The sequence below is a fragment of the Anabrus simplex genome, chromosome 11, assembly GCF_040414725.1.
Source record: "Anabrus simplex isolate iqAnaSimp1 chromosome 11, ASM4041472v1, whole genome shotgun sequence".
In the NCBI taxonomy this organism is placed as follows: Eukaryota; Metazoa; Arthropoda; class Insecta; order Orthoptera; family Tettigoniidae; genus Anabrus; species Anabrus simplex.
Window position 1 is genome coordinate 45,543,611 of NC_090275.1, and position 20,747 is coordinate 45,564,357.

At 37.7% G+C, this 20,747-nt stretch overlaps 1 protein-coding gene across 2 annotated transcripts in view; it reads right to left on the reverse strand.

The window, feature by feature from the left end:
• The window catches only part of LOC136883361 (N-acetylated-alpha-linked acidic dipeptidase 2-like), a 50,955-nt gene that overhangs the window by 12,856 nt on the left and 17,352 nt on the right, over window positions 1-20,747 (reverse strand). The window contains exons 3-6 of one of the 2 annotated variants that reach the window (XM_067155623.2): window positions 20,140-20,228; window positions 12,597-12,693; window positions 7,567-7,705; window positions 4,283-4,399 (exon numbers count right to left, since the gene is read on the reverse strand). In XM_067155623.2, the coding sequence (XP_067011724.2) occupies window positions 4,283-4,399; window positions 7,567-7,705; window positions 12,597-12,693; window positions 20,140-20,228 (442 nt within the window). The remainder of the gene's footprint in view (window positions 1-4,282; window positions 4,400-7,566; window positions 7,706-12,596; window positions 12,694-20,139; window positions 20,229-20,747) is intronic. The other variant, XM_068229691.1, reaches the window with a different exon arrangement.

Below are 20,747 nucleotides of genomic sequence, written 5' to 3' on the forward strand. Positions count from 1 at the left end.
TTTTCTTCTGCCAACAGTTCTTCATTCTAACTGATCTCCTCCTCCTTTCCTCCTCTGATATATGAATCGGTTTTCTGGTGTCGATCTTAACTTGGAAACTCTTAGTTTTGTCTTTGGTCGTGGTCTTGGCTGAACCATTCTTTAACATGAGTTTGGTAAGCTTAAGATCTCTCCAATCCTTTTCCAATTCCTTAAACCAATTGAGTTTAGCCTTCTTTTTGTAAAAGAAGTCAAAGATCTGTCTAGTTAATCTGTCAGGATTCATTCAGAATGTGTGTCCATAGAAATCAATCCTCCTTTTTCTCATGGTATCCGAGAATCTCTCCGACTTAACATAGAGGGCTTCGTTTCTATAAAAAAAACTTGTTTGTTATTTTGTAATTTGGGACCGATGATCTTCCTCAAAATTTTCCTCTCCTTGACTTCCAATTTCTCCATTTGCCCTTTCCTCCCCATGACTAGTGTCTCTGCTGCATAGAGTGCTTCCAGCTTAATTACTGTGTTATAGTGCCTTATTTTGGTGTTCCAAGAGGGGGCTTTCTTATTGTATGTGTTCTTGGTTTTCTGGAAAGCTAGTTCCATTTTGGTCCTTCTTGCTTTCCTTTCAAGGTTATTCCATTCATTCCGTTCCCCTAGGTATTTGAAACTCTTCACCACCTCTCTTTTTTGAGCTCCTACTTTAATTCTCTTAGGGGTGTCAAGTATATTTGTCATGATCTTCGTCTTTTCGAAAGAAATCTTAAGTCCCATCTTCCCCACCTGCTCTTGTAATTTGACAATTTGTTCTTTTGCTTCCTTCCACTTTTCTGCGAGCAGCGCCAAGTCATCAGCAAAGGCCAAACACTTAATTGTGATTCCTTTGTTTTTTGTTCCAAGTCTTATTCCCCCTCTCTTTCTTGCATTCCATTCCCTCACAACTTTTTCAAATGCACAGTTGAACAACAGGGGGGGAGAGACCATCCCCTCAATGGACCCCTATTCTGACCTCAAAAGGTTCTGATAATTCACCCATGAATCTGACTTTAGAGGACTTATTCGTGAGCATCTCCATGATGATGTTTAAAGTTTTCCCGCCCAAGCCAAACTCCTCCAAAATACTGAACAACGACTCTCTGTCTATGGAATCGTAAGCTTTTGGGAAGTCTACAAAAGTCATTATATACGGTTTCGACCTCTGCTTCTGGTATGCTAAAATGTTTCTGAGGTTTAAGATCTGTTCAGGGAAAGATCTTCCTTTCCTAAATACTGCTTGATATACTCCCCCAAGTTGGCGATCCAAATTAGGTTCAGCTCTTTGCAGTAATGCTCTGGACAATATCTTGTATGTCACATTCACCAGTGAAATCCCTCTGTAGTTGTTGGGATTTGATTTCAAACCTTTTTTTCATTTCCCATTCTTCTGGAATAACCTCATTCTTTCATATCTCTTCAAACAGTTTTTGGAGTGAGACATTTGCATTTTTGCTTGCATACTTCCATAATTCAGCTGTTATCTGATTTTCCCCCGATGCCTTGAAATTTTCCATGTGAGTTAGTATTGCCTGGATCTCTCTTATAGATGGTGGTTCAGAGTCAGGGTTGGGGGATGACTTTGGTTTACCATCGAATGCTTTTTTTTTTTTGACGTGGTTCATCGCAATTTAGAAGTTCCTTGAAATATTCTGCTAGAATCTTACAATTGCCCCTGTTACTATACGCCATGTTCCCTTTTTTGTCCTGAAGTTGGAGAGTTGGGGGGTAATACCTGTTTATCTTGTCCCTGAAGATCCGATAATAATTTCTCATGTTGTTCTTAAGAAAGTCATCATTTATCTTCGTGAGTACACTCTCGTTGTTCCTTCTTAACTTTCTTGATCCCTTTGGACACCAAGTGTTGCCAGGCACTCTCGTCCTTTTTTGGTTTGCCAGATGTGCCATGTCTTCTTCCTCAGATAAAGTAGTCTGTCACACTCTTCATTCCACCATTTGTGCTTCTTTGTCCTGATAACAGGTGCGCAACCTGCTCTGCCTTGGTTATAAGACTCTTCTCCACCTGTTTCCAGTCCTGACCTCCTAGGTAGCTGGTTAACTTGCTCTGTTCCTCCTTGTTCTCCTTTATTTTTTCTGGATCATATCTCCTTTGTACAAGGTTTTTACTTTGAAAGTTACTCCTGGGGATGATCTTCAATTTCACTTAAGTAGAAGTCTGAGTTGAAATTGGCCCCTTTGAGAACCCTAACATTTTGGATTTCCTTATGAAATTTCTACTTTATCGCAACATGATCTAACTGTAATTCTCCCAAGAGAGGGTTAGGTGATATCCATGTCTTCTGCTTTCTTGGTAATTTCTTAAAGCTAGTTGACTTCAGGACCATATTGTGTGCCTGGCATAATTCGATGAGCATGACACCATTTTGGTTGGTTTTGTTATGTGCTGGATAACATCCCACTATATGCCTGAACCTTTTCTCTCTCCCCACTGGGGAGTCTGCAATGTCACTCAAAGATGAATCGGACCGTCTTGGGACCTCAAACAAAATAAAATACAGGAAAGCAAACTATTTACCCACTTTTAATGCAAATTTGCTTTTGAAAATGCAGGAACTTAAGACTCTAATAGACACATTAAATGAAAACACAATCATCATAACGGCTGTGAAAGAGACCAGGTTCTTGGATGAGAACAGCTTTGAATTGGGAGGATGACGTTATATTTATCGGGTATCTTCTGGATCGTGTCATCTAGTTTATCCCAGAATAGTTCCACCTTCCTTTATTCCTTTTGTTGTCAATGTTTATAGGGACATGAACATTCACAATTTTATATACTGTGTTGGTCAACTTAAACGTGAGTGTGGACAGCCTTTCAGATGTAGACTCAAAGCTTATAATGGAGTCTATTTTCTTGTCAATTATGAAACCTGTTCCAAGATGGGAAACATTTTTTATAACTCTTGTCCCCATCTTCACCTTAAGTACTCTGAATCCTCCCAATTCAAAGCTGTTCTCATCCAAGAACCTGGTCTCTCTCACAGCCGTTATGATGATTGTGTTTTCATTTAATGTGTGTATTAGAGTCTTAAGTTCCTGCATTTTCAAAAGCAAATTTGCATTAAAAGTGGGTAAGTAGTTTGCTTTCCTGTATTTTATTTTGTTTGAGGTCCCAAGACGGTCCGATTCATCTTTGAGTGACATTGCAGACTCCCCAGAATCTGAATGTCTGCTTGTGGATTGACCGCCTGGGATAATTAGCTTCACATCACACTTTTCCATGATTAATAATTCTTAGTGTTCTGGGGGTGACTTCTAGAGTCACCTTTTCTTACAGTCGAGGTTGTTAACGCCGGAGGATTATTACATGGAAACAGATGCTGACCAAAGCCCACCCAGTTTGGGAACGGTCGCTTTCGGATTTTGATTTGATTTTCAATTCATGGTGAATTTTACTAGTCTCTTCCACTCTCTCCACCGTTGGGAATCAGATTCCTCTTCCACCTTTGAGACCATTGACAAGGTTTCCATTTAATGCTATTTAACTTTTAATGTTTTATCACTTATTCTCTTTACGTGGTGGTGGTGGTGGTGGTGGTAGTGGTGGTGGTGGTGGTGCCAAAATTACCAGTTGCAAGAAAGGCAATTTTAAAGATGTCAGGTTGGCAGCACCACCATGCGTTTACATACCCTTCAGATGAGAAATAGCTTTTAATGCAGGCGACCTGTATTGTACATTCTTACCAGTCTTAGAAATGAATACAGAAGCAGAAAATTCTAATTCTGATGTGGTTTAATTGACACATCAAGTCTAACTGAATCCTACAGAGATTTGAAGAGGAAAATTGGGAGCTGCTGTAGACCATTTTTCTATACAAAAAGGATGGTGCAAGTGCCAAGAAATGCTCAGGTTCATGTGTAGAAAAGTGAAAAACTTGTCTGTATTCTGCTGAAGATGAAAGTGCAGAGTATGAAATATGTCCTTTTATGATCTATCTTTTAGAATTGGGGAACCCAAAATATTACATTTCTCCATTTGTGATAATTATGTAACTGTTTGTATAGATAATTAACAAATGCAGCTTCTTCCATTTCAATTCTGAAAGTGTTAATGGAGGAGGTGGCGTTCCTGGTGGTGTGACCAGAATGGTCACCACAATGCCTCTAAAAACACTGGTCACGCGACCATGGTTGCTTTGTGTGAAGGAGTTCTTGCACCCTGGTTCTCTTTACTGTATCTCAATGTGAGTAAATGGTGAAAGAATTTATAGCATAACATCTCTTTCTTAAAGCAATTCAAGAGAAAACTTACCAATATTAACTCCAAAACGTATCAGTTTCAATGAAATTTCTTCTGACGTCAGATGCTCCAACCCTTTCTTCATAACCTGGCCAAGGGATGTTGGATTAAATGGGACTAATGGTGAGTCTGTAAACAGATGCTTGCAATAAATAAAAAGGATAAGAGTAAGAAATTGTCAAACATTACTTCAGCTTACAACAATCAAAAATGCACTTATACTCCGCACGCCTCTACTTCTAATTTGACGTTTAGGCCGATTTTGGCTCTGTCTGGTGGTTGTGCACTGAAACATAGACATCCAACCAATCCCAACCTGCCATTTATATCGATTTATATCGGCAGAGCACGATCTCGAAACTTAGTTGCCAAGTCTAGTATTTACATTCACCACGTGGTTAACCTATCTCGCTCAGCGTATATGGTATTTGGTACGGTTCACGATCATTTGCATTTTCCTCCAGGAATTAGTGTTTTTTCATATTAGTCTTTATCTCTCTAGTATAGTACCGTATAGCATAGTTTACAGTTTAGCATAGCATAAGTACAATATAGGTTTAATTATTAAATAGCTGTAGTTTTATTTACGTCCGTGTATCAGTGTACTTAGTTCGTCGTGTTTACCATGTCTCAGTGTAGATCGGGAAAGACAAGTGGTAAAAATTGAGAGGTATGGGACAAGGCACGCCCTTGAGAAGCCAGGCCCATGAAATTGTGTCCAACGTGCGCAAGTACTTTGAGAAAGAAAAGGAGAACAGTACTACATTGCTTCCTTTAGCACGAGCCACACAGAGAACTGCCAACGCTACCAAAGTAAGTAAATACACAGTAGTGGCAGTTGGAAAGGAGAAATACCATGCTGAGGAACAATCTCCTGGATCCTCTAAGTTTGGAATTCCGGGTAAGAAAAGGAATCGGACCAAACCAGTGACGAACTTGGGCAGTTTCCAGAAAGATGCCATTCGTCGTCATATTTATGACTACTACCGCAGAAAAGACCACCCTACTCTTGCGAAGCTACGCGAGTCTCTGAAGGAAAGTGAACTATTTAATGAAAGTAAGACTTCACTGAATGTTGTGGTAAAGGAACTGGGATTCCGTTACAAGAAATTAAACGGTCGGCAAGTGTTAATGGAGAGAAGTGATATTGTGATGTGGCGCTGCTGGTTTTTAAGGGACGTTTTAAAGGAAAATTTTGATTTGATTGTGTGGTTAGATGAAACATGGATTAACGCAAACCATACCATAGAAAAAGGCTGGACAGATGATTCTGTGGAAGGTACAATGGCAGTGCCCATTGGAAAGGGGGGAAGAATTATTGTGCTATATGCCGGTACCGCAAACGGATTTGTACCTAACTCGTTATATGTTCTGAGGTCTAAGAAGACTGGCGATTACCACGAGGAGATGAATAGTGTCAATTTTCAAAACTGGTTTGAATACACACTAATGAATAACCTGTCTGAATATTGTACAATAATAATGGACAATGCCCCCTACCATTCCATAATTCAAGACAAAGCTCCGACAATGGCAGCAAAGAAGTTGATTCTTGCCGAGTGGTTAAGGAGGCACAACATTCATGTGCAGGACAACATGAAGAAAGGTGAACTGTTGCAGCTTGTGACAGAAAACAAGCCACAATTTCCAGTGTATGTCGTGGACAAAACTGCAAGACGTCATGGACATAATGTTATTCGACTTCCACCTTATCATTGCCATTTCAATGCAATAGAGAAGATTTGGGCTCAGATTAAGGGTTATGTTGCAACAAAAAGTAAGCATTTTACTGTACCCGAGGTGGAAAACCTGTTAGCCGAAGCTGTGGTGAATGTCAGTGCCGATGACTTGAGGAAAGTTGTGCGCAGTACACAAAGATTAATACGTGAGGCGTGGGAAAATGGAGAACTCCGTCGAAAGTTTAATAATATCTTTGGGAGCTGGTGATAGTGACAATGATTCATTGTTGGAGGGTTCCAGTGACTCTGAGATCAGTGGAGTGTTCCCTTTGTAGGCCATAACCTCCTTCCTGTGCCAGCCATTGGCAGTGAGTGTTGTGTTATTTCCTCATTCTTTTTTAATCTTAATAATATATTCTCTTATTAGTGTCAGATGTTGTTTGTAAGTGTAGATTTTATGAATTTGTTTTCAATCCATATTTATTTGTTTTTCTGAGAACGGTATTACATTTTACTATATAGGGCTGTTTAGCACGGTCGTATTGCATCAGCTGTTCTCGCGGGCATAGCATGCTGCTAACAGAGGAAAGACTATGCTCATTTGTTTTGCGAAACTTCAATTTAGAAGTAAGGTCGTGCAGAGTATAAGTGACATTAGTATTTCTGATAACAGTGATAATGTTTCTATTGATTCTTCGGACGATGACCTTCTTAGTATTTCTAGTAAAAGTGAGGAAGATACGTCAGAAGCTAAGTTGAATATACATTCGTGTGGAAAAAGTGTAAGGCTGGGGATAGTGTGCGATCTAGTTTAATTCCATTTACGGGAAATCTTGGTGTGAGGGTTGGATTATTACTGTTTTGAACTGTTTCTAACAGATGAAGTTGTAAATCTGACAGTGACTGAAAAAAAATCCATATGTGAAAAGTGCATTGAAAAACTTGTAAATAAATCTCCGCATGAAATGGCACAGTTTTGGAAAGAAATAAACTCTTATGATATTTGACAGTTTGTTTCATTAGTGTTGTTGATGAGAATAATACAAAAGCCTGAAATTAAAATGTATTGCTTACAGGACAGTATTCACTAAACACCAATATTTAATGAAATCATATTACAGGCCTACTGTAAAAAAAGTGTAAATAGAGTGTAAAGTAAGTTTTAATTAATCTTGAATAATACATGAATGTGTTCCCTTAATAATTGTTACTCATTCTTGCTTCGTAAAAATAAATCATCTGCTCCGATAGAACCTCACTTTTCTGGCACAGGCGGTCTGTGAGAACCCACCACTGAAGGGGTTAAAGTTAAGGAATGTTAATAGTTGTAGACATCTAGTATGTGACAGATTATGATAAATGTGTATACATGTTATATCTTCCCCAAACGATGTATCTAGGCTGAAGATGACCTAAAGGAAAAGTCTAAACTAGTCCCGATGTATAATACATAATAATAATAGTGTAACACATGGTACTGAATACGTGGACCAATACACAATACTGAATAGGTGGACCCGCCCATCCTGTTGGAAGTAGTCAATCGTCAATACGGACCAAAGAAATGAAATTAATTTCATATAACACTAAAACTATTTACTTTAATATTAACATTACCTGCTGCATTTAATATCATCGCAAGACTCAGTTGAGTGCAAGCTTTATGTAAATGGTAATCTGGATCTACGAAATTCGTCATCCGATGAAGCGTATCATAGGCTGTGTGGTACGTTGGGAATTTGTTCTTCCTTTCATTCTAGAAGATAGGAAACATACTGAATTATTATGTATTTGATGATGACAATGATGATAGTAATGATGATATAATACATACTCTATTATGCCTTTCAGTGATCAATCTGTAAGCCTTTGAATTAACTAATCCAGGGTTGCAGAAATTTTCTCTGAATTGAGGAGCCAGCTCAAAAGTTTAGGAGCCTACAAGGATCCCACCAACCTTACACAGTAGAAGTCCGCTATCGTGAGTATTGCATACAATGAGAACCCCGTTATAACGATAGTTTTTGTCTGTCTCTTCAACACTCCTATATTAAACTGTGTATTATCCTTCGGTTACAGCAAAATCCCTATCGCTGATGCATCTGTTGCTGATGCATCCGTTATTATGAGCAATTAAGCATGCACGATTTTTTCCATTATCAATATTTATGCACTCAGCTATTATATTGAATGTGATTAATCATCTTCACTATAGTTTCCTCGCTATGTTCACTAGCGAGCTTTCTCATCGACATTCGGAGGTGATGTCAGAGTCGATTAGTAACACCCGTCGACTGCTGTTCCGTAAACGAAAATGGAAATGAAAGAGGAGAACATGTTTTCATAATAAATGCGCAAAGAACATATCTGACAGCAGTTGTTAACTCATTAAAAATAAACGTGAAGTAAAACAATCGCTTAATTTTAATGCTAAATACTACATCTCAAGATATGACAGAGTGCATCATTGATTTCAGAGGTTAGTTTTATATTTTCTTGCGTCCGGTTAAAGGCTATTATCATGTAAATTTATAGCTTGAAATATGTTTTCATGATACAAATAGTACGGTTAAGTTAGGTTAGGTGACACTGTTTGAAAAAGAAAACTGAAATATCTTCACAACAATATCGTTTTCTCGCTATGTCCACTTGCGAGTTCTCTCATCGACATTCAAAGGCAATGTTGGAGTCGATTAGTAAATACCCTTCAACTGCTGCTCCGTAAAGAAAAATGGAAATGAAAGAGGAGAACATGTTTTCGTAATAAATGCGTAAAGAACGTGTCTGACAGCAGTTGTTAACTGGTTAGAAATGAAGACTAAGTAAACAATCACTTACTTTTAATACTTTACACTGAAATTAAGTGAGAATGTGAAACACCTCAAGATACAGCAGAGTACATCACTGATTTCAGACGTTAGTTTGTACTTTCTCGTATCCAGTTAAATTTCAGAGAGGCTATTATCATGTAAATTTATAGTGAGAATGTTATCATTTCTCTACTGGCACTTGAAATATGTTTTCATGATACATATAGTACGGTTAAGTTAGGTTAGGTGACACTGTTTAAATAAGAAAACTGAAACATTTGCCGCAAAATACGATCAGTCACCTTCAGTACCGTATCATTTTCTCATTATGTACACTTGGGAGCTCTCTCATCGACATTCAGAGGCAACATTGGAGTCAATTAGTAATACCAGTCGACTGCTGTTCTCTAAAAGAAAATTCAAAATGAAAAAGGATAACACATTTTCATAATAAATACATAAATAATGTGGCTGATAGCAGTTGTTAATTCATTAGAAATAAAGACTTGAAATAAACAATTGGTTAATTTTAATGTTATGTACTGAAATTAAGTAAGAATGTGATACACCTCAAAATATGACAGACTACATCACTGATTTCAGAGGATAGTTTATATTTCCTCACGTCTAGTTAAATTTCGGAAAGGCTGTTCCCATGTAAATTTGTAGCGAGGAGGTTATCATTTCTTTACGTGCGCTTGAAATATGTTTTCACGGTACATATTCAGTTCGCCTTCGAATGTCGATGAGAGAGCTTGCAAGTGTACATAGTGACAAATAGATATGGTACCGAAGGTGATCGATCGCAAACGAGTAAGTCGTAGTGTAGATATCATCTGCGAAAACGCAAGTTTTGAACAAAGTGATTGCCATTTCATACAGATTTCAATGTATATGGGGTTTTTCCTGACTTCTACAAAAAATTGGATATAATGACAATCTGTTATAGTGAGTAAACTTTTCACTGTTATGAATTCTCTCAACAACGGTCTTCTACTGTATTTATAAATAATCGAGTTGTGCTACTTAAAGTTGACCTCGCTATTACTTTCTCTAATTTAAATATTCAAAACGTCCAGAAATATTTAATTAAAGAGGTAAAGTAGCTGTAAACGCTAGTGTCAGCTTTATTATACAAAATTTAAAACTATTGAACCATTGCTATCTTACAGAATAATGCTAATTCTTGCATGGTAATTCGTGACCATGGATGTGCCTTGTGGTCTTGCTACTAAAAACCTACTTGCATCAAGGACTTTACTGATGCCTCCTTTAAATATAGATTTTATGACAAGTTGTTTGTTTACTTGTGACCTTGATAAGTGTAAAATTTTGACAAACTCTTAAGCTGTTTAATCTCAGTGAGGACCCTATACCAGTAGTTGTGGAGTATTACTTTAATTATTCATAACCTAATTTACATGTAAAACTGAAATTACATGTAAATGGACAAACAAAATTTATGAAAATCTACCTTAGTCGGATCTGAGTCTAAAAAGAATTATGCATCTCTTATTACCTCACATATAAATTTCACAATGTGACTGAATAGTATAAATTTCACAATGTGATTGAATAGCAAATTCTACTGACTGGTAAACCTTAACAGAGGCAGATATTTCCAGAAGATTTCCTCGCTAAACAAATATAACTAGCATGTTCTCACAATTAGAATGTTCTCATTCTACAAAATATATACTTATACACTACCATACCTGTTAAACCATAACTCCAACTAAGCAATAACTCGTCTCTACCATCAAGACCACCTCCTTATATATATGGCTGGCCAGGCTTCTAGAAAGATATGTTATAAAATACCTTCTCGTAAATTCTAAAGTGCTTAAAGCCCAGATATAACGTAAAGAATATTTTCCATAGTTCTCGTCTACCTATTGATAATCTGGATGTTACAGTGTGTTACTCAGTACTGTAGTGGGTTAAAAATCATATATACAGGTAATAATAATAATTATATACTATTAATTACAGGTTCTTACATTAACTGAACTCATATAAATATCTATATACAGCACAAGTGTCACTGACATAACCTCACAAACAATGCGATCATCCGACTATGTAAATAATAATAACAATACTAATACTAAATAGATGGAAACATACATACATTACAAGTAATAATAATAATAATAATAATAATAATAATAATAATAATAATAATAATAATAATAATACAAGCTTGACACTTGCGTTATTTACCCATGGGCAAGAGTATATTGTTTTCAAGTTATATCAGTTTATCACACTTGCGTCACAGTCCTCGTTGAGTGTACATCAAATTTAAGAAGAGTGTTGTCCATGTGCGCTTCTGTCCCATTCCAAAACTGGTCTTATTTTATTGTTGAATCTCAAATCTGTGAAAGGAAATAATTTTATTTTCATATCCTTTTGGCAATTTCTGACAAGTTTTAGTTTTGGCACACACAGCGAGTCCCTTACATTTCATGGAACAATAACAGCATGATGCTCCCCTCTGAAATCTTCAACCTTATGTTCACAAGCTGTTTCAACCCCATGTAAGTAAAATAATTTTTTTGAAATCAAAATGCCATTTTTCTGATTTCCTTGAACCCATTTCAACACTTTACTTTCTTTTTTCAGCCACATGGCATGTCTTCCGCGTTTTGCACGCTTCCCTTTACAGTTTGTTCATAATGTGTTTCTGACCATGCCATGTTCTAATCATTTTTTTCTGTTCCTCGTGGCCCAAAATGTCTTTCAGCTTCCTATTCCCAAGTTCCTCTGCATATTTCATGGCCTGCAATTTACAGCTTGAGATATCGTGTACGAATGTTTCCTGTTAGTATTTTCCACAATTACCGGTAACTACTGTAATGATAAACACATAGAATACATACACACAAAAATTGATTCAGTAACTGTTAATTTGGGCGAGACTGCTTCAGCAGAATACCCTCTACTGACATCCTGTATTATGTGAGAAGTCCTGGGAAGGTTATGTACTGTTGCATCATATGGCTAAACAAAGTTCTTAGAAGATCAAAAGAAGTGTGTACGACAAAGGTCTTAGAAGTTAAAAGACAGCACATAAAAAAAGTTTTCACAAAAAATAGCACAACAAGTCTGTACCTTTATTTCATAGGATGCACCCTATTTTTAAGGCCTATTTTAAGAGTAAAATAAGTGCATCTTCTACAGTGGAAAATATGGTAAATAATGTATTTACCTACTTTCTTGTTATAACTTCAGGCAGTTCTTAAGATTCTATGTGTGTTCAGACAATTATGTAAGCACTCTAGTCTCTGTGGAGCCTCCGTGGCTCAGACGGCAGCGCGTTGGCCTCTCACCGCTGGATACCGTTGTTCAAATCCCGGTCACTCCATGTGAGATTTGTGCTGGACAAAGCGAAGGCGGGGCAGGTTTTTCTCTGGGTACTCCGGTTTTCCCTGTCATTTTTCATTCCAGCAACACTCTCCATTCTCATTTCATAGCATCTATCATTCATTAATAAATCACTTTGGGAGTGGTGACCCAATCGTACTAACAGCCTATATCTGCTTCATTCATTCCATCCCTGACCCGGTCAATGACTGGAAAACAGGTTGTAGGTTTTCATTTTTTCTAGTCTCTGTACAGATGAAATAGTTTTGTGAAAATGAGCCTGATTCTCAAAGGATTTACTAATATGCAGTAACATAATCAAAACTAATAATATAAAATCAATTGCCATCAGATACTGATTTGAGGTTTATAATCCACTAAGAAATATGACGACCATGGATAATCTTAATTTTCAGCAGCTTACTAAATGAATTTATGAACATTTTTATGATAAGATTTCTCAAACATTACCTGTGTCTTGTTTCTTCTAAACCACACGTTGACACTTGGAATGCCTGCTAGGTAGAGGAATGGTCCAATATCTGAGTCATAACTCAGGTTGTCTGACCTGAAAGATAACAATAAAGCATGGCATTATACTTTCTTTGTCCTTTTCTTCTCCATAATCATGGGGATGAGTGAAACAAAATGGAAGAGAACGGGAAAAAGACACCTCTGGCTAGACTATAAACTATACTGGTCTAGAAATAACTTGGAGTCAAGAAATGAAGCAGGCTGTATACTTCACTAGCTGAATGCCCATTCTTCATAGAGGAAAATGTGTTATATTTCATTTTTGGATAAAAATGAGAAAGAGTTGAAGAATGTTTTGCGCTGAGCTTTCATGACTGTTGTGCCAAAAATGCTTGAGAAAATGACATTGGTAACTGGATCTGGAGATGCATCTGTCTGTGTAGAAACTGCAAGTTCGTAGCAATGTTTTGGATTAATGATGGGCAAGTGAAATAATTTTCGGTCCACACTGATAGCACTCTGGCTCATCATCATCTAGGTATTATGCCTTATGGCAGGTCTTGGCATGGGATGAACCTCTTCCACTGTTGCCTGTCCTGTGCCAAGTTTTTCATGTCCGAATATTTATTTTCTTGGATATTGTCCAACATTTGATATTTTTTCCTTCCTCTTCCTCGTTTGCCTTTCATCATTCCTTCTTTCAGTAAACAGTCCCTCCTCAAACAATGTCCGATCCAGTTCATTTTTCTCCTTCTAATGATTTGTAACATACTTCGTTCTTCTCCAACTCTTCGTAATACCTCCACATTCCTTACCCGTGCTTCCCATTTCACTCGTTCTATTCTTCTCCATACCCACATCTCTAGTGCCTCCAATCTTCTCTCATCTTTCTCAGTGTCCAAGTCTCTGCACCATACAGTGCTATGCTCCTAATGTAACACTTAGCAAGTCTTTTCCTCAAATCTTTGTTTAGTGGTCCACAAAATAATTTTGATTTTTTCTTAAAGCCTTCTTTTGCTATGGCAATTCTTTTCTTAATTTCTGTCATGTAATACATATTATCTCTGATCATACTTCCCAAATACTTGAAGTTACTGACTTGCTCTATTTCTTCTCCCCCTATACTAATATGACAACTTCTACCTTTTCCTTCAATTATCATACTTTTGGTCTTCTTCTTAATAATTCTCATTCCATATTCTTCTAGTTTCATGTTGAGTTTATCTAACATTTGTTTCATTTCACGTTCACTTTCTCCCATCACAACCATATCATCTACAAATCTTATACATTCTACTCTCCTACCTCCAACACAAACTCCACTATTTCCATTAAAACGTTCATTGATTATTTCTTCGAGATAGATGTTGAACAGTGTCGATGATAAAGAGCAATTTCTTCACTCAACTCATCTTCTATTCTCACTCTTACTCTCTGGTTTAAATACAAATTCTTTATTAGCCTTCTATCCCTCCAATCAACTCCATGTTTCTTCAGGATTGTCATCAATTTGTCCCATCTGACACAGTCAAAAGTCTTCTCAAGGTCAATAAATACAGCATAAACCTTCCTGTTTTTCTCTATGTACCTCTCTCCTATCACCCTCAGAAGTCCAATGGCGTCTCCTGTTCCAACTCCTCTCCTGAAACCAAACTGTTCTTCACCTATAAAGTTATTCAGCTTTCCATATATCCTTCTGTTGAGCGTCCGCAGTAAGACTTTGGCTGCGTGTGAAATTAGACTCAATGTCCTATGTTCTTCACATTTTTTGCTGTTCTTTTTCTTTTCCATAGGGATTAACACATTCACGCCCATCATCTGAGCGGCTATTTAAAGGGCTGGCCCAGCTATTCCAGCTGTTAGTGGCAGAGCAAACAACAACGAATTCTTTTCACAATAAGTTCTAAACTGAACAAGATATGGAAACAAAATTTTCCACATACCTTAATGAAGTCCTCTAGTATCTCTGTAGGGTGTGGTAGTTAATGTCAGACTTTCCTGGGTGAATGGGAACACTAAACATCCAAAAAATAGCGTGTTTCACTAATAATTTTATTTTAGAAGCACACTTTGCACCTTCTTCAGGGGAACTTGTCCATATTTGATGGTGGAAATTTTAAGAGAATATACTCTTTTCTCTTTGCATCTAACCTAAATGATGGATCCTTGGCCGGTGCCCTTTTTGGCGGCAAAATTGCAGGACATTGACTTGGAGCTGATGACGTAGATGGAGCTGAGATTTCGGAGAGAGGTGACTGTACTTGTATGTCGGATTCACTTTTTACCCCGTTTGAGAATTGCCTGGTGTTCCTTTAGATCTATTGGTACACCCCTATTCGACCGTATTGTTCCACATACGCCAGTGTTCTGTTCCCGTAATTGTTTCGCGGGTCCAACGCTATTCGTAATAATTGTCCATATAGACTGTATACACCTGGCCAAGATAACTTTCAAGCTGCTGTAAAACTGTGCTTTGTAAATTCGCATCACGTGCATCATTTATATTGTCCCTACATGCCATGGTTATACTTCAGAACGTGATTATACACACGCTTGTGCAATCACAAACCAACTACGCAGCTAGTTGTGCGAGCACTAGGCTACCTTCAGAAACAAAAGAAAGAAAGTGCATTGGGAGGGAAAATCGCCATGGCCATGTGGTTTTCGGTGAGTAGAAACATTCATAAGGGTATTACTTTCATCACTCTCGCACATATTTGTGACCAAAATAGATCCCAGCTGCGTAGGAACAGCTCGAGTTCAAGGTTGCGCCTATCCGGGCTAACTCGGATACGGTCCACAGCATGGTCACGCGCTATAGGCAATAACTCGGATACGGGCGTGAGTGTGTTAAGATGATTTCCCTAAAGTCCTTTGGCCATTTTCCTGACATGTATATTTGATTACATAATCCAATCAACTCCTTTCTTCCTTCGTTACTTAACGTTTTTAACAGTTCAGCAGGATCTTGTTCAGTGATGCTTCGATCTCTCTTCTCAGTATGGTTTCCCTTTTATCATCCCCTTTAACCATATCTTCCTCCTCTAATTCAAGTTCTTCTTCATTTGGTCGATTGTCCCGATCATATAGCCATTCTATGTATTCTTCCCATCTTTTCATTATTGGGGTTCATATATCATTGTGCCATCTGTAGCCTCTATTTCCTTATTGCTGTTGTTTCTTCTCTTTCCTCTGAATACTATATTTGTTGCTTCTTTGTACATCAAGTCATATGTCCCTTCTTTCTCCAGTTGCTCTATCTCATCACACTTTTCTGTCAACCATTTTTTCTTTGCTTTTTCTGTTTCACTCCTTAATTCATTATTTAACTTCCTGTAGTTACGCTTTCCTTCTTCTGTATTTACTGTTTTCCATTTCCTGCATTCCTCCATTTTACTTATCATTTCTGATGTTATCCATTCCTTCTTTGCCCTTTTCCTCTCCTTGACTCCAAGCGTTTTCTTAGCTGCTTCTTTTATCCCATTTTTAAAAGTTTCCCATCTACTTTCTTCATTTTCTGTTTCATTTCCTAATGTATTATTGTTAAAATACTCATCCTCTAGTTCTCTACACTTGTCTTTATCTTTCAGTTTCTCAATATTAATTTTTTCTCTCTTCTTTCCTTTCCATACTATTTTAAATTTAATCTGTACCTCTGCTACAACTAATATATGGTCGGAATAAATGTCTGCTCCTGGGTAACATTTAGCACTCTTTAGGCAGTTTCTATACCATTGTTGTATCATTATTTAATCAATTTGATATTTCTTGTCATCTAATCGAGATATCCAAGTATACCTTCTCCTTTTGTGGTTGTCAAACAAAGTGTTTCCAACCACCATGCAATTTTCATTACAGAATTCAATCAACCTTTCTCCCCTCTCATTTCTGTCTCCCAATCCAAATTTACCAATGGTCTTACCATCTGATCCTTCACTAACAACCGCATTCCAATCACCCATTACAATAATACATGCATTCTTTTCCTCTTTCCCAATGAGTTGATCTATCTTCTCATAACACTCCTCCACCTCTTCATCAGAATGATTACAGGTCGGCATATAAACTTGAATGATCACTAAGTCTTTTCTTTTCCCTTTCAGTCTTATCATCATAATCCTTCCATTGATATATTCAACCTTCATAACTTTGTTCTTCAGTCGTTTTCCAATCAGTATTCCAACTCCATGCTATCAATTTTTATCTTCACCCGAATAGTACATTCGGAAATCACCGCTTTTTAGTTCTCCACTTCCACCCCATCTCACTTCACACATTCCAAATACATCCAAATTATTTCTCTTAATCTCACATTTAGCGTTTTCTAATTTTCCTTCCTGTAAAAGGGTTAGAACATTCCACGTCCCTATCCGCAATAATTCTTCTTTCTTCTTCTCCTTCCTTCCATATTTTTAAAGCCTCATTGTACACCCCTCCCAGAGGTCCGAATGAGGGGAATCTTTACCTCCGGAATCTTTTACAAAGAGGTCCATCTCATGAACGTCTTGGGAGATACTGCCAGTGGTGGTTTCCCGTTGCCTTTCACTGTCCTCCACATCCTGTCGGCTCGCTGACCCAGATTCCCGCTGGGGTTGATACCCAACCTTCCGCTGGGTTGCTCAGCTTAACAGGGGCACCACGTGTAGGTAGAATTGGGGTGAGAGACGCTAAAAGAACTCTCATGTAGAGTTCTTATATTTGCATCTCACCCCCATTTATTAGCCAGAGTCACAAGGTTAAATTAATGACTCCCCCAGGTCATCTCCTGGGCCCCACACTCTGGGTAGCGTTATAAAAATGTTGGGCTGGGAAGACTTGGGAGAAAGCAGATGAGCAACTTGACTAAGCTGTAAGTTAGGCATAAAATCTCAAGGATAATTTAATAAAACCACCTATTCAATACTTCCCATGTTTAATGTGGTTTGAATCTACATGAATTTATGTAGACTTATCAGGTACATGTTTCACCCATTATTTGGGCATCTTCAGCCTGTAGACAACCTTTAGGTCAAGGTTTGGGACCTTATTTAACCATATATAGTATAATATATGAACGTTAATAATCTCTTAGGACTAACATGCCAGGATAATAATTTTTAAAATGTGAACAATACATAAATGTGAGTAACATAAATTAATGGTGTTTTAACACAATTAAAACTTGTCGGTCCTATTCTATCCAACTTAAAAATATGTCCAAAACTAGAATGGATATTCTTCCTCTAACATAAGCCTCGGGTAAAGAGGATATTCATACGGGAGCTCATTTGACCCACCTATATCAATTTTCATGTTCTTGATATAACTAATGTTGAAATGTGTTGTCAACCACAAGTGGAGATTTAGAACTGATTGTTATATGTATACTGGTCAAGATTGCTGTGAATGAAAATATAAATTAACAGTGTTTTTACACAGTTAAAATTTGTCAGTCCTATTCTGTCTTAAAAATATGTTCAAAACCAAAATGGATCTTCTTCCTCTAACATAAGTCTTGGGTAAAGAGGATACTCATACGGGGGTAAGTTCCGAACTGTCAGCAGAGAGATGGTGTGGAATGACATTAGCAGATGAATAAGTCTGAGTTTTTTTTCTTAATAGGAAAGATATTGAAGATAAAGTTGGAATTCAAGAGGAAATATTGGGACAAATATTTCTTTATTGGAATCATTTTCAGAGGGTGATTTTCGATAAATTTCCAAATTCTGCCGAAGGCAGGCATTTATACAAGTGGATAGTATGGTCATGGCTTCCATGTTTCTTTGAATTTCTTTGCTCACTATCGGAAGCAGAACTTAACATGCCCTGATGAAGGCCAATGCAACTTGGCTGAAAACTCGGCTTCATTAAATAAATATAGTGGCTTTAATCCAGTATTCATTTATTTATTTATTTACGTTAAGTGGAGGCACATGCTTCCCCTAATGCACTGTCACTGCATCGTCCTACATATGAGGTGTGTAGTGGTGTCTCAACAGCATGCTGGAAAGGTGTAGCAATCCAACTGACGAGCCCACTGCTACACCAGGACAAAACGCTGGTAATTTCACGATTGAAAAGGCCTACAAAGCTTAAATGTTTTCTTCTTTAAAATTATTTAAGAAAAGACTAAGTAAATGACCAATAGGGAATCTGCCAACAGGGAAACTGCCCTAATTACAGATCAGTGGTGAATAATAGTGCTGTACAGTAGGTGAGCCTAATTGCAATCTGCATATTTGAAAACATTGATAACAGATAACAGTCCGCATTGATAATGGTTAATGTTATTTACTTTACATCCCACTAACTACTTATACAGTTTTCGGAGACACCAAGGTGCCGGAATTTAGTCCTGCAGGAGTTCTTATACGTGCCAGTAAATCTACCGACACGAGGCTGACGTATTTGTGCATCTTCAAATACTACCGGACTGAGCCAGGATCGAACCTGCCAAGTTGGGGTCAGAAGGCCAGCACCTCAGCCGTCTGAGCCACTCAGCCTGGCTTGATAACATTTATGAAAAGACTAGATAAACAATTGATAGGGTATCTGCCACCTGGGTAACAGTCATACACACAGATCAGTGATTGATTACTGATTGATCGATTTATTGATTGACTGAATGACTGACTGACTGGCTGACTGACTGACTATTGATTGAGGAATACAAACTTTTTGCTTAGCCGAACTGTATGCACACTCATTAATGAATATAGGTTTTCGTGGCTCATTGTATTAACATAAAGAAATAAATGAACTGGATTAAAGCCACCCTAGTATATAAAGTTTGAAGGAGAATTTTCACTGCAGACCAGAAGCTCAAATCCTTGTTTCAACCAGTCAAAGAAAAACCACATCTTGAAACACCGGGCGTATATGAAATTCCATGTGGTTGTGGTTGTTCATATGTTGGCATGACAAAAAGGCTTGTTAGCACCAGGGTGAAAGAGCATATCAGGTCAGTAAAGAATGTCGCTCTTTCATCCTCCACGGAGAACGCTATAAGCCCATCTGCCTTAGCAGAACATTTCTACAGTACAGAGCATGAAATCCTCTTTGACTAGGCGAAGGTCATCGCGCGTGTAAAAGACTTCTATGCTCGTCTTGTGAGGGAAGCCATAGAGATAGAGCTGCGCCCAAATAACATCAACAGGGAATATGGCTTCAAGTTATCAAATATGGAGACCTGTACTGCAGAAATACATGCATAACACCACCATGGCACAGCGGGACGCACTCAAACTGTCGACAGAGGGCAGTGAATCAGTAACTTCCCTCCCAACCACCACAGCACAGCACCACGATCCTTGAGTCCAGTTAGTGGGGTAGGCCGTGGATAGTATGGGCATGACTTCCACGTTCCTTTGGAGAATTTCTTTGCTCACTGTCGGAGGCAAAATTTCACATGCCCTGATGATGCCAATGCAATTTGGCTGAAAGCTTGGCTTTATTATTAAATAAATATATATATAGTGGCTTTAATCCAGTTCATTTATTTCTTTATGTATGCACTCTCATTGAGCACTTAAACAAATACAATATGAGAACATGAACTCACCATTCATACTTCAAATCCTCTTCTGCCTTTTTAAAACTATTTGTCAACTCATCAAACAGTGTTGTATTTTCTTTTGAGGGATGTGATACCTAGAAAAAAAAAAAAAAAAAACATATTCATCATTGGTAATGAAAAGGAACAAACAAATGTCAAATCAAGTCATATAGAAAGATAGGGACAGGAAAATGAACACACAATAGGATAAACAAAATATGAGGTCAGTGAAGAAAGAAGGATCAACAAAGATGAGACACAGACAATCAACTAAACACAAAAGGACAAAGACATTCTCCACATCTTCTTGCACTGCTGCCTTGTTTGTCCTTTTTTCTTCTTGCTATCACTTCCTCTTCCCACACTGATCTGTCAATCCTATCGTGTGTCCCTCTTCATGTTCCTCTCTCTCTCTCTCTTCCCCTCCCTCTATAAATGACTTGATATTCATCACAGATTTACAGCAAACTGTAATCTTATAGCATTAATAGTATAGGATATTTCTGGAGAGATCTCACTGCTCTGTCCCTTAATATAATAAACCACCACCATCACAAAGATGATGTTGCTGAACTTCAATCACTGTAGAATGTTGTATACTTTGTGAGGTGGTG